The following is a 14,510-nucleotide window of genomic DNA, read 5'->3' as shown; positions in this document are numbered from 1 at the left end:
AATGTTGCTCTTAATAATGTTAACCATTACAAACAGTAAATATTTTATTGAGAAGGCAACAGAAATCTTTTTTTAAAGTTTATTTATTATATATAACTACACTGTAGCTGTCTTCAGACACACCAAAAGAGGGCATCAGATCTCAGATCCCATTACAGATGGTTGTGAGCCACCATGTGGTTGCTGGGAACTCAGGAACTGTGGAAGAACAGTCAGTGCTCTTAACTACTGAGTCATCTCTCCAGCCCAATGGAAATCTAAAAACAAACAAACAAACAAAAAAAAAACAACAACAAAAAAACAAAAAACAAAAAAACAAGGGGCTGGAGAGATGGCTCAGTGGTTCAAAGCATTGACTGCTCTTCCAGAGGTCCTGAGTTCAATTCCCAGCAACCACATGGTGGCTCACAACCATGTGTAATGGGATCTGATGCCCTCTTCTGGTGTGTCTGAAGACAGCTACAGTGTACTCAGATACATGAAATAAATAAATCTTTAAAAAACAAACAACATTAAAAGCAACAGTTTTTGTCAACACAATCTAGAGTGACTGAGAAGAGGGAACACTAAGCGAAAAGGCAGTTTCCCTGACAGGGCTGAGGTTGATTCGGTGTGGAACACTTTATGAGTCGTTGTTTACGATTAAAGACCAAAACAGCAGTATTAAGAATACAGAACCTGAGCTGGAGAAACGGGTAAGCAGTGAGGAACATGCTTTCTCTTCTAGAGACCCAAACTCAGTTCCCCAGCACCAGCATCAAGTGAGGGACAGCCATCTTTAACTACAGTCAGGAGATGTAGTGTTACTCAGGGGTCTGTAGTCACAGAACTTACAACAGAACTTATAGGATGTCTCTACATAGCAAGGGAAATTATTAGAATGACTTACAGTCTGCAGTGGTCAGCTGAGAATGGGAAGCAAAAATCTAGCAGTTGCTCAGTCCCGAGAGGCGGGTTTCAGTGGTCTTCTGGAGAAGTCGGTGCCAACAGACGTGCCGGCGAGGAAGAGCAAGCAGGGGAAGAACGAACTCTTCCCTTTCCCATGGTCCTCAGTGGGCCTCCAGCAGAAGGTGTGGTCCACCACGCCTCCACCTGACCTTTGCTTATCTTTACTTGGAATTTGCTCTGTCTCAGGCTGGCCTTGAACTCAGAGATCTGCTGGCCAGTCTCCAGGGATTTAAGGCGTGTACTACCTTGCCTGGAACTAAGCTTTTCATGGCCACTAACGCCTCAAGATCAAGTGCCCTCCATTTCTGGAGTGTAGCTCATTCTGTAGTCAAGCTGACAACCAGGAATAGCCGCCACAGGACAGGATGCCTTCTCTGGTCTAGATGAAGGAGGGTTGTGGAATGTTGTCCTCCAGACATGGCACAGTCATTTCACCGAAACTCAGAGCCGTTACCATACCAAGACAGTGGGCCCGTCGGCATTCTGTTATGGAGGGAAGGAGCTTACAAGGCCATGCCCTTCCATAAGGATTTTAGAGGTAGTTAACAGCTGCTAGTGGGTGAAAGTCTATCTCAAGAGAGCCTCAGCCCACCTGAGAAACTACTGGCAGTAATGGTCACTGGGGATGGGATGCATGGGGGAGGAGCAGGCTTCTTTGATAGAACTGTAAGAGCTCCAGAGTCCTGTAAATAACCCCTTACCCTTGCTCACATAAGCGACTCTGCAGTCAATGTGTTATTGCCCCCAAAAGGCACACAAAAGTAGGAGAGGACTGGTTACAAAGAGAAAGGTGATTGGGAGAGGGAGGACAGGGAACTAACATCATCAAAATACATCATCCACGTGCATGCTGGCTTGGCTTGGTAGTCAACTTGACTGCATCTGGAACTAACTAAACTCCATCCAGCTGGGCATGCACATGTGAAGGACTTTTCTTAATTAAATCATTGTGAGTGGGAAGACCCACTTTTATTCCACATTTTCTGAGGTGGAACAATCCACCTGTAATCTGGGCCGCATCCTCTACTGGCAGCCTAGATAAAAAAATGAGGAAGAAGGAAGCTTGCTCTCACTCTGGCTGGCAAGTCCAATCCTTTATTGGCATTGGAACCTATTTTTTGGAATTTCCGTGGATATACTGAAGACCAGCTGAGGCATCCAGTCTCACGGAGTGAACAACTTTTAAATTGGTAGACAGCCATTGTTGGACCAGCTAGATCACATCCTGTAAAAGTCACTCCAATAAATCAATCTCTCTCTCTCTCTCTCTCTCTGTTCTATTCTTCTAGAGAACTCTAAGACGTATGAAATTATAAAAATAAATGGGGCTTTAACACATTTTAACACACCATAAGTGGAACAGGGGCCAAGCTCGGCCAGACAGTTACCATGACTAAGACACCTGAGTGGACTCAGGACAGTCTACTCTATACTGCCAAGGTAAAGTCAGCCCTGGGACAGGAGAGTGACACAGCAGCCATCACCCCTACTCTCACTACAAGAGCAAACCTGCATCTTTACAGTGTAAATTCTGGCAGGCATTATGTTACCACCAGAAGAAACAGAGACGCTGCCTTTAGGGTCACAGAGCTGAGACACAAGATTACCACATCACTGATTTGCCAAAAAGCAAAAAGTAAACAACCAGCGTTCCCTTTCACAGGCCGGTGTCTCTGGGCACAGCGACTGCATGCCTGTACTCGGGTTCTCTAGAGCCAGAGGCTGGAAGACTGCAAGCTGGGGGTCGACCTGGGCTACTGAGGCTCTGGCCAGCCTACACTATCTAGGAATCTCTGTCTAAAGTAAGCCCGGCAAACTACCCTGAGGAGTAAGCATATGTAGCGCTACAGAAGGTCAATGCCGAGAGAACAGAGACAGGGCAAGTGCAATGTGGAATTCCAATCAGCAAGGGCAGTCCCATGAGGACGGCTAGTCCTGGACACCTGAAGCCATTTCAATACGCACTACACATGTACAACAAAACTCCCCTGATGCTAAATTTTTCAGAGTGAAGTGACTATGTCTAGTAAAGAATGCCTTTGCTCTCAGGACACAAGGGCTAACAATTTATCCTCAAAAGGCTCACTGTAGATATTAAGATTAAAATGTAGGGCTGGAGAGATGGCTCAGTGGTTAAGAGCATTAACTGCTCTTCCAGAGGTCCTGAGTTCAATTCCCAGCAACCACATGGTGGCTCACAACCATCTGTAAATGGGATCCAATGCCCTCTTCTTGTGTGCATGAAGACAGCTACAGTGTACTTGTATAAATAAAATAAATAAATCTTAAAAAAAAAAGATTAAAATGTACACTGTATTTTGTCTATATCTGCATAATTATGTAGATGGCAGAGCCAACTAGAAGATGTTAACAATGGAGTTTCAGTTCAGAGCATCACTACATTTCTGCTACTTTTGTGTGAGAGTGAAGACTTAGTAAGTTTAACTTTAAACTAAGTCATAGGAAACACATTAGGGTTTTGACCTGATTTAGCTGCTCAGAAGAGTAAAGGTCCATCTGGGTAGATTTACCAAAGGAGTCAAAGGCCTACTGTGTGCTGGGAACTCATACATTAAAAATATTTTATTTTATTAAAAATAAAAATGTGGGGGTTGGGGATTTAGCTCAGTGGTAGAGCGCTTGCCTACCAAGCGCAAGGCTCTGGGTTCTGTCCCCAGCTCCAAAATAAATAAATAAATAAATAAATAAATAAATAAATAAATAAATAAATAAAAATAAAAATGTGGCAGACCTTGGATTTTTAAGCCAGCAAGCCAAACAGTTCTACCTTCAACTTTTACGAACAAAATGTTATTGGAAAACATATGTTAATACATATTTACTATTTCATGGCCGATCTGGGTAAGAACAAAATGTTATTGGAAAACATATGTTAATACATATTTACTATTTCATGGCCGATCTGGGTAGGAACAAAAGCAGCCACAGGCTAATGAACTTATGCTTCTAGCATCTGATCCACTATGGAGACTTCTAATGACCAGTAAGGTAGCAAATCATTATTAAGTCACTTCTCGGCGGGAGAACACGAATTTTATGTATATTTATCTGTATTTATCTGTATTTGATATACTCTGGCTGTTGAAGAACTCACTATGTAGACCAGGCTGGCCTCAAACTCAGGAGAGATCCAGTGGCCTGTGTGTGCACCATCATGCCTGGAGTACATTCATGTGTGTGTGCATGTGTGGGGGGGGGTGCACGTGTGTATATACATACATGTGTGCGTGCGTTGGGGATGGGACCAGAACACTTGGAAATGCTAGTAGGCAAGTGTCCTACCACTGCCCAGCCCCGTACTGCAGAAGGCAGATCTGAGAAGCACATGATGGACCCTGACACACCCTCAGCAACCAACACAGTCAACTTGGATGTGTGCTCTGAAACAGCGTGCAAGGCGCTACTAGAACACACGAGTCACTGAAGTGCTCGAGTAACTGACACACTGCCCTAGAGAATGACTTTGTAACTGACACGCTGTCCGGCAGAACGGCTTTATAATTGATGCAATGTCCTGTAGCACAGCTCACAGGTGAGCTGAGGCAAGACTTCTGTAAGTCTGGGTTTTTTAAAGCTTTTTCTAATTTATTCATTCATTTTGTATGTTTATGCACACGGGAGTCTGGTGGTTGGGGTAACTTGTTTGACTCTCCAGCTCCAAGTGGGTCCTGGAGGCAAACTCAGGTCGTCCGCAGGCTTAGTGGCCTTTACCACTGATGCATCTCCTCAGACCACATTTTTGGCTTTTGAGACAAAGCCTGTGTCTAGCATGTGCTGTTGTGTACCCTGGAGTGTCCTCAGACTCACTGTCTTCTAGCCCTAGTCTGTGGTACAGTAGACCGTCCGTGTCCACAGACCTGGCATCTTGACTATGACTCATGTGGAGAGGAGCTTGCTTCTCTAGACACACACAAACACGCTTTGGTAATTATTCCCTAACTAACATAACTACTGTCTGTATAGATAATGTAAGAAACAGAGATCATTCAGTAAGTTATAAGCAAAGGTGCCATCTGGTAAAGGGACTCCCTCACATGCCAAGCAAGCAGTATTTGGAACCAATTCCCTAGGGACACTGGTGCTGTAACTGAACAGTGAGTCACCAAGAACACACTTTCTAACTGCAGCCTGACAGAGAGATGCAGAGCTACCAAATGGGCCTCACAGGGAATGGGGACCACTGCTTTCTCCCACTGAGAAGACACCCTCCCCCACAGTCTCAGTAACCTAATTACTTTGGTTACTAATCACTTTTCCATGGGTAGTTTAAATAAAAATGTGAACAAACCCAGGTCCAAATTACCATCAATTCCCAGAAAGTCATGTGTTAAATGAGTTATTTCTACCGTCTGGACTTGACCTATTTGAATGTAAAAGTGGTCGACATTGAAGTCTGGCTCTGGTTATGAAGGAAGAGCCCAGCACTAACACTGGTAGTGACTAACACAGGTACTGCCTGCCTCCTCTCCCCCCCCTCAGAAGAGCACACAGTAGAGCGTGAGTGAGATTTACAGCTGGGCAAAAAGATTAAGAGTTCATCTGCTTTTGTGTAAGTTTACATTTTCACCCTAAAATGGTGGGTTTAGGGGTTGGGGATTTAGCTCAGTGGTAGAGCGCTTGCCTAGGAAGCGCAAGGCCCTGGGTTCGGTCCCCAGCTCCAAAAAAAAAGAACCAAAAAAAAAAAAAAAAAATGGTGGGTTTAAAAAAAAAATCAACAAATAGTGAAAATCTTATGTGACAAAAAAACTAACAGTTATCTCTAGTTTTCAAAAAGTCTAACACACTTCAGAAACTTTCATCTGATATAGGGCATCGGGGAGAGAGAATGATAAACACAAAAATTCAAAATGATTCCTCTTCAATATGCTGTGAGGACAATGACAAGACATCAGACCAGATGCTGGGACACAGCTGCAACCCACGGCTAAAAAAACCTATCTCCTCACTATACATCCACCTATCTCCTCACTATACATCCACCTATCTCCACGCTATACATCCACCTATCTCCTCGCTATACATCCACCTATCTCCTCGCTATACATCCACCTATCTCCTCACTATACATCCACCTATCTCCTCGCTATACATCCACCTATCTCCTCGCTATACATCCACCTATCTCCTCGCTATACATCCACCTATCTCCACGCTATACACCCACCTATCTCCTCACTATACATCCACCTACTCCTCACTATACATCCACCTACTCCACACTATACATCCACCTATCTCACTATACATCCACCTATCTCCTCACTATACATCCACCTATCTCCTCACTATACATCCACCTATCTCCTCACTATACATCCACCTATCTCACTATACATCCACCTATCTCCTCACTATACATCCACCTATCTCCTCACTATACATCCACCTACTCCACACTATACATCCACCTATCTCCTCACTATACATCCACCTATCTCCACTATACATCCACCTATCTCCTCGCTATACATCCACCTATCTCCTCGCTATACATCCACCTATCTCCACACGCTATACATCCACCTATTTCTATACATTACACATCTACAACATATAATGAAGGAGTCCTCAGAGCTCAACAAGAAAAGGCAGCAAAAAGGTGGGCCAAGCCAGCTTACAAACTGTTAAGAACCAGCCGGAGACTGTCAAGAGTGAGAGGTGGAGCCTAACAGCTTACGAAGCCTCCTTCCTCTTCCTACACAAGGACACTTAAAGAGCCTGTATGGTAAAAGCTGAGTGCCCAGAGGCTCCAGGGACGGAAGGACCTAAGGCACTAAGAGCCAAGATGGACTTGATGCGTTTGGAGGACCCACTCACAGCCTGTCCACCCTTAGTCTCAAACTCCTCCAATCTTTTTTTTTTTTTTTCCTTTTCTTTTTTTTCGGAGCTGGGGACCGAACCCAGGGCCTTGCGCTTGCTAGGCAAGCGCTCAACCACTGAGCTAAATCCCCAACCCCAAACTCCTCCAATCTTTACATCCCCAAGGCCAAACTCCCAAAGGAGGATCACCTACTCTTGTACCTCAGATGTTAAAATAGATTTATTCTCAGACACAAGGTAAAAGCAAAACAAACCCTAACTCAATTTTAGGGACTTCTAACTCTATCAGGTAGCTTTTGGCAAAAAAAAAAAAAGGCTTCCTAAGGAGAAAAATAATTTTACTTCAAAATGTGAGAGAATATTAAGATACAACAGCTCAATAAACAAATATAAATTCTTTGTTTTGAAAAGACAAAGTGAGCCTGTGTGGATTTATGTGCACCACAGGTGTAGTACAGAGCTCTTGGAGTCCTGATGCTGGATTCCCTGGAACTGGAATTGCCTACAAGTGGCTGGGAGACACAACGTAGGTGCTAAAAACAGAACCCAGGCCTCTGCAATAGCAGTAAGCACTCCTGACTCTCGACCACCTCTCCAGCTCCTACTAAAGTGAGCCAAAGCGTTCCTTCAAGTCCAGCTCATACAAGTACACCTTTCGAGGTCTTCTCACACTCCCTGAAAGCTTCTACATGGAGCCCACGTCTTAACTATTTGCCACACCTCCCCTTTGGCAAACCTTGTGAAGGTTGGTTTTAAAAAGCAAACAGAGGTGCTCCAGGGAGATAAGGCCTCTGGCCTCTGTGGGCACTTGCACTCATAGGCATAGGCGCTCACACGCGTGCGCACACACACACACACACACACACACACACACACACAAAACTTAACAATAAAAAGAAATATATATTAAAAAAAAAAAACCAGCCAGAGGAAATGGAGTCTGAAAGGAATTAAGTTGGAGCTGTCCCACTCAGCTCCTTCTAGACTAGCGTTCCTTTCTGTCCTCTGCTTTAACAGTCCCCCAAGCCCTCCAAAAGTCACCCAGCTTCAGAGCTCAGCATCACACTTTGTCACTGTCAGAGCAAGAGTGAGCAAACACTGCGCCAGACCCCCAGCTCAGCAGCAGCCCATGCAAACTGACCCCAGGCATCACCTAGATTAACTTTCCAAAGCGTTCAGGCGTGATGGCCAGCAAACTGTCTACACAGCCATGTTGTAAACTGGGCGATTCAAAAGACAAAAACTAAACCACAGTTTCATTTGTGTCTAGGTGTTTTGCCTGGATGTATGTTTTTGCACATCGTGCCAGGTGGCCATGAAGGTCTGAAGGTGGCTTTAGATTCCCTGGAACTGGACTTACAGCCAATCGAGAGTTACCAAGTGGGTGCTGAGAATTGAACCTGGGTTCTCTGGAAGAACAGGATGCCCTTAACTTCTGAGCCACCTCTCCAGCCTGAAAAACTATATTTCAAAAAGAGAGGCCTATCCGAAAAAAAGAACCAAAAAAAAAAAAAAAAGAGAGAGGCCTATTTCAGGGTCCATCTCACTTAGGGAGTTCTGTGGCTAGAGGGGGTCATCAGAACGTGTCTCTGAAAACCACTGAATGGAACCAGGTCTGCAGCGTGTTACTTTATTGAGTTTTACTTAAGCACCCACAGAGAAGTTCTACGCAATTAACGGTTTTTACTCTATCTGTATGTCCCAGCCCGTCCATTCCAGAAACTTAGCAAGAGTCAATTGTAGCTTTGCGAAACTGACAATGCCAAAGCATTTCTCTAAAAATTTGTATTAACTCAAGATAATCAAAATTAAAAAGGTTTTTACTCTGAAATCTGCTGAGATATCTATTCAAATGGAGTCGATTGTTTGCCTTCACTTTGAAATTTAAAATGTTTTATATATACTGTACTGAAAATTTTCAAATATAAAATATTTTATTCCTTTCCTAAAGTTAATTTTAATACTTTTTAATAATAACTATATTTACCTTAGTGGCCTTCTCATAAATGATACCGTAATATATCTTTCAGTTATTATGAATGAAGAAGTTTTTTTTTCTCCAATGGCATCAGCCAAATCCATCTTTGGTCAGTTCTTTCTCCCATTCTATAAATTCTGAACAGACACTGGGACTTGAAACCAATTCTAAGACCGTGTAATACCCTTGGTCAAGATCTGGTTCTCACTGTGTCCTCTCTGTCTCCCTGGGCGCAGAGGGATTACCCAACCTTCCATCACAGCCTAGGCCATTTATCTAGAAAAGACAACCGAGATCCTAGGGCCTGACCACAAAATCATTGTCTCACTATCAGGAGGGCACCCAGTGGGTGCAGGGAGGGCTCTTGGTAAACTCTGGCTGCCCTCCATAAAAGAGAGTCACCCTCACAAGTGGTAAGTTCACTTGTCAGGCAGCCAGACGGAGTTCTGTGCTCCAGTCCCCAGACCCTCTACCACCCCTTATCTCTAGGACGTTTCTTAAGCTGTGGGTCACGATCCTTTGGGACTGAGCGATCCTTCCTAGGGTCACCTAAGACCACCAGGAAGCAAAGACAAACATATTGCATAACAGTGGCAAAGTCGCAGCTCTGAGGTAGTGACAGAAATTATGCTGTGGCTGGGGACTATATTAAGGGTGGGGACATTAGGGAGGTTGTGACAATCAAAGTTCCGCAGATGTGGACAGCCTCTGCACCTCCTTACCAACCCTCGTGCTCTCCATGTGTGCACTAGCTACAGTCTCTCCTTGGTCTTTTTCCTTTCACGAGAGATCAAAGTAGTCAACGAGACGCTGTATTTTGAACAGGTAAAGGTATTAACCTGTTAAACGTTAGCAATTGAGAAAAACCAGCAATTATTCTAAGAATGTCTTCAACCAAATTATAAATAGCTAATAAATTATTTGTGCCTTCAAATATGTTTTAACCTAAACTGAACGGAGAATTAAACCTTAATGGTAATTTGCAAGCATTCAGCAACCTTTCTAAGTACAGACTCCATAATGTTAACTAACGCTCCTACATCCACCTCTGCTTCTTGAAGCCACCTTTTTGCTCACGCCTCACAGTAATAGTATTGCTCCAAGCGTCACACATTCCGATTCATGTTAAGGTATAAAGTAGTGTTTTTTTAAACCTGCCTCAGTGACAAGACAGAGGCTTGACAGACTAAATGAGCTAACCTAGTCCATCCAAAGTGCCTGCCTGTTACCAAGACTGCAACAAGAAAGGCCCAGACACCTTCCTGCCAGCACTGAAGAGCTGCTGATTAACCACTAGAGGGCGCAAGCTGTGGCAGTTCCTACATCAGCCTTTCAGAGCCAGCCTACCCCAGCTTACACTCCTTCCAGACTGCTCCACAACAGCCAAGAGAGACGGCACCGCACCTTCTTCCCTTCTTCCGGGATGCACAGCCCCTGCCTGACTCAAAGGGACAAATACTCAGAGGTGTCCACCTCAGCCAGCCACAAAGATTGACACTTTATAAGAACAGGAGGCTCCATCCTCAAAATCACAATCAGGGTACCGTCTCCAATCCTAACCTTGGGGAGAGATCTAAAGTCAATGGGTGCTTTGATTACACACTATGAAGCCAGTTAAGTGGCCTAAAGGGAGAAGAAATGCAGAAGCTGCCTTTTACTGTGTGCAATGCTCCCTTAAGACAACTATTTAAGAGCACCCGTGCCCCCAAACAATTCAGCAACAGGTAGGTCCGATATGACTACCTGCTTTAAAAATACTTTAGAGACGCCTTCTGTGCTGGTTAACTGTCATATCCAGTCACCTGAGCGTGGAAACCTCTTTACCTACCATTAAGCAAGCCTGGACGGCATTTTCTTAGGAACCCAAGTGGGAGGGCCCAGGCTCTTGTTGGTAGTGCCCCATCTCTGGATCCTGGGTGCTTTAAGAAAGCTGGCTGAGCCGGCCAGGAGGAACAGACCAGGAAGCAGCACCCTCCATGGCCTCTGCATCAGCTCCTGCTTCCAGGTTCTTGCCCTGTAGGAGCCCAGACTACCTTGATGATGATGGTGGTGGTGATGAACTGTATGTAGTAAGGGAGACTAGGGGAGACCAACCTCTCCTCCTCCAGTTGCCCTTGGCCATGTTGTTTCATCATACCAACAGAAGCGCTGACTAAGACACTTTCTCAAGGCAACACCTCCCTTTGCTCGGAACAGGACTTTAAATGGAGTAAAGAAAACTTATGTCAGATCATGCTACAGACTATCCGGATAGTATTTGGAAGAGCAATTTCAAGGATGGCATCTCTGGATTACCTGGACAGGTATTAAGACACACTCCCCAGTCTGGGCGGGCTCTCCTCTAACCAGACAGCTCTGGTATTACGGTAACCAGCTCAACTCTGCGTATTTCCTGGTCTCCTTAAGTCTCCCATGATCTACACTTAATACTTTCTGTGCACACTTTATTCCTAAAATGAATTTCAGAATCTACTGTATCTGGAAACATTAACACGAATAGAAATCATTTCTACTTAAGTGTAATTTACTTCTTCCCATATAAACTTAGCTAACTCATCACAGACTTTCCTGTCTCGAACCCGTATTTTCTGAAGCTTAGAAAGACACAAAACGCGCTCAAAATGAAAGATATCTAAATAATTCATTTCCTTCACCACATGGAAACGACGCCCACAAGTTGAGCAGGTTTTTTTTTTTATGTACAAAAAGAATCAACTCTTTAAAAACTTCACTATTATCAACGGAAACCTGCAATTTTAGCATTCAAGTACGCGAATAAGCATTGAACACTCTCAATTTTAAAAAGCTGCTCTCAACCTAGTCACTGCATCCTGCCAAGGCCACACCTTCTAACCTCCCCGAAAATCGGAAATCAAACGTGTGAGTGGTAGTGGTGGGGACCCACAACGGCTCAGAGCTCAAGTAAAACACGGGTCTGTAATCCGCACACACTCCGGCGAGGGAACCCCAGAGGGCGGGCTGAGCACCGCACCGCCGCCGCGCAGCCCCCAAAGCGTTGCGGAAACACCTCCCGGCACCCGCCGCCTCCTTCCTCCGGGCGAGGGTGCGGAAGACACTCAGGAAAAACACACCCATGTCCCCTCTCCGGCCTCCGCCCCACGGGCTTCTGCTTCCCCAACAGCCGCCCCGCGGCCCGAGCCTGCGGGCGGCGGCCGAGGTCGGGCCACGCGGGCGCCCCCTGCGCGGCGGGGTCCCGAGTCCGCCCGCTCGCCCGCCGCCCTCCGGGCTGCCGGGCCGCCCGCCACTCACGTCCGTCCGCGTCCTCCGGCAGGTCCTCCTGGAGCAGCGAGAGGTCTGCGCCGGGGAGAGAAGAAAGGCCGGGTCAGCGTCCCGGGCCGGCGCCGTGCCCCAGCCGCCCGCCGCCCGCCCGGCGGCGCCTCCCCGCGCCGGCCTCTCCCGGCGCTGCCGAGCGCGGGAGCCGCCGCCGCCCGCCGCCGCCGCCGCCCGGGGAACTGGGGCCACGTACCCGCCATCTTGTGCTCGCCCCCCCGCCTCCTCGTCTCCCGGGATCCCGCTCCGCGAGCCGCGCGAGCCGGGAGCCAGTGGGCGCGCGCGGCCGGCGGGGCGCGCGCGCGGGCGGCCGAGGCCCGGGCCTGCGGCGGCGGCCCCGTACGCCCGCCCCGCGCGCCGCCCGCCGCCCGCCGCCCGCCTCCCGCCTCCGGCGCCCGGCCGGCCCGGCCCCGAGGCGCGCTCCCACCCGCGGCTAGAGGCGCCCTGGCTCAGAGCGTGCGGAGCGCGGCGCGAGCTGCCGGTCCGGACCTGCGGCGTGTGCCCGAGCCCGGCGGGCGGGGTCCCCGCGGCCCGCAGCTCTGTTGGGTCACCGGCCTCGCCCACCGCCGGCCGCCGCCCGCTCCGCCGCGCGCCGCTCGTCGCCCGCGCCCCTCCCAGACCTGCTCGTGCGTCGCCGGCGGTCCGCGGCCGAGCCTCCCGCCTCCGTGCGGAGGAAGCGCCGCCTCCGCCCGCGCGCCCAGGCCTCGCGAGTGACTGAACAAAGCCCAGGCCCCGGCCGGACGACAGTTGAGTGACAAAAGTTCCGCCGGCCCGATCGGCCGGCCTTCCCGTGCGGCACGTTAAAGCCGCGGCACGGGCTTCGGAGCCCGCGCGCCCCCCGGCGCCCGCCCGAGCTGACCCTGAGCGGCCCGGGGTGCGCGGGCCGGGCCGAGTCCAGTCACTCGGCGGTTCTTAGCCTTGTGACCGCAGGGAGGATCGCCGAGGATACCTGCCCCCTCCGCCTCTCGGGGGAATGGCAGACTGTCAGGAATCCAGCACCGTGCTTGCTACCTCGGGGCCCGGTTGCGGGGCGCCTAGAATCGGCTGCGCTTTTCTCAAGTGAACTATGCCACACATCTTACTGTTCCCTTTGTTTGAAGAGAGCTAAGTAGTTCTCGTGGGTTCCCAAGTCAAAGTAGGGCAGAAGTCCAGATTTTCTGACTCCAGGTCATTGTCCCATTTCTACGAGCCTCAAGTCTATATCCTACACCAGCTAGGTCTCCAGAATGGCTGGCTGTCCCCTAAAGCGAGTCTCGTACATGATGCCAGTTTTCGAATTTGATACGAAAAAAGGAGAATTATAAAGGTTCAGCTTGTTCCTTTCTGCATTATAGTCCCAACTCAGGACAGGATTTTGGCATTTTAAAACATGGGGGGATCAGACCAAGTTGTAGGTGGTCTTTGGCTACTTTGTGTGTTCTTTCTTCCACCCTCTCCACCTCTCTTCTTTCACCCTGTCACCTCCCTAATACTAAATAGAGAAAAGGCAGGCATAGGGGTGGAAGGGGCCATTGATATGTTGGACTACTTCCTGCTGATTAGGGGCGTTGAGCTTCTTGGAGCAAGTTCTGTTGTCAGGTATATCTCATTTCTTCCTGTTTCTTTGCTCACAACTAACCAACAACCCCGCCTCTCCTTCCCTAGTATTTATATACCCTCTGGAAAGTCTCCAGAATTCCAAATGGCAGAAACTATCTGCAGCTGGCAAAAATCACGCCCTTGCTAGAGCACAAGGCAAACCACAGTCAGCTTCCGCGATCAATCTGAAGCAGCCCCATATCCTACACCTGAGATTAAAACAAAAACATTCCCAATTTAAGAAAAAATCCGGGGTTGGGGATTTAGCTCAGTGGTAGAGCGCTTGCCTAGGAAGCGCAAGGCCCTGGGTTCGGTTCCCAGCTCCGGAAAAAAAAAAAAAAAAAAAAAAAAGAAAAAATCCGAAGAAACCAAATTCTCACCACACTAAGTAAGCAGATCCTGCGGAATGCATATGTATGTTTAGGGAAATGAGTTATGCACAGTTACAACATCTCTCCCTGACGGATATCACTTAACAGATAAAACACAGATTGTATAATATGAACTGAAATTCTAAGAGATTAAAAAAAAATCAAATATATCCTGTAGCTCCAAAACCTAATTTCTCAAATACAGAATAATTAAAAACAAAGGGGTTGGGAATTTAGCTCAGCGGTAAAGGGCTTGCCTAGCAAGCCCAAGGCCCTGGGTTTGGTCCCCAGCTCCTAAAAAAAAGAAAAAACAAAAACAAAACTTCCACATGCATTTCTTTACTCAAAAAAAAAAAATTTTTTTAAGGCAGGGCCTCTTGCTGGTCTGAAAGACACTACATCCAGCTTGCTAGAAAGCCCCAGAAGCCGCGTGGTGGTTGTGCACATCTTTAATCCCAGTGCTCAATGCAGAGACAGGCAGGTGGGTCTCCCTGAGTTCGAGG

The 14,510-nt window shown here is 47.5% G+C and overlaps 1 protein-coding gene across 1 annotated transcript in view; it reads right to left on the bottom strand.

Annotated features, from left to right (window-relative positions):
• Positions 1-12,358, bottom strand: part of Ppp4r1 (protein phosphatase 4 regulatory subunit 1) — a 57,015-nt gene extending 44,657 nt beyond the window's left edge. The window contains 2 exon segments of the mRNA XM_032901721.1: positions 12,038-12,082; positions 12,255-12,358. Of these exon segments, the coding sequence (XP_032757612.1) occupies positions 12,038-12,082; positions 12,255-12,261 (52 nt within the window). The 5' untranslated portion in view covers positions 12,262-12,358.
• Between the last annotated feature and the right edge of the window lie 2,152 nt (positions 12,359-14,510).

The sequence above is a fragment of the Rattus rattus genome, chromosome 4 (genome assembly GCF_011064425.1).
Source record: "Rattus rattus isolate New Zealand chromosome 4, Rrattus_CSIRO_v1, whole genome shotgun sequence".
In the NCBI taxonomy this organism is placed as follows: Eukaryota; Metazoa; Chordata; class Mammalia; order Rodentia; family Muridae; genus Rattus; species Rattus rattus.
Note: the sequence above shows the minus strand (reverse complement) of the source record. Positions and strands in the feature narration are given on the sequence as shown.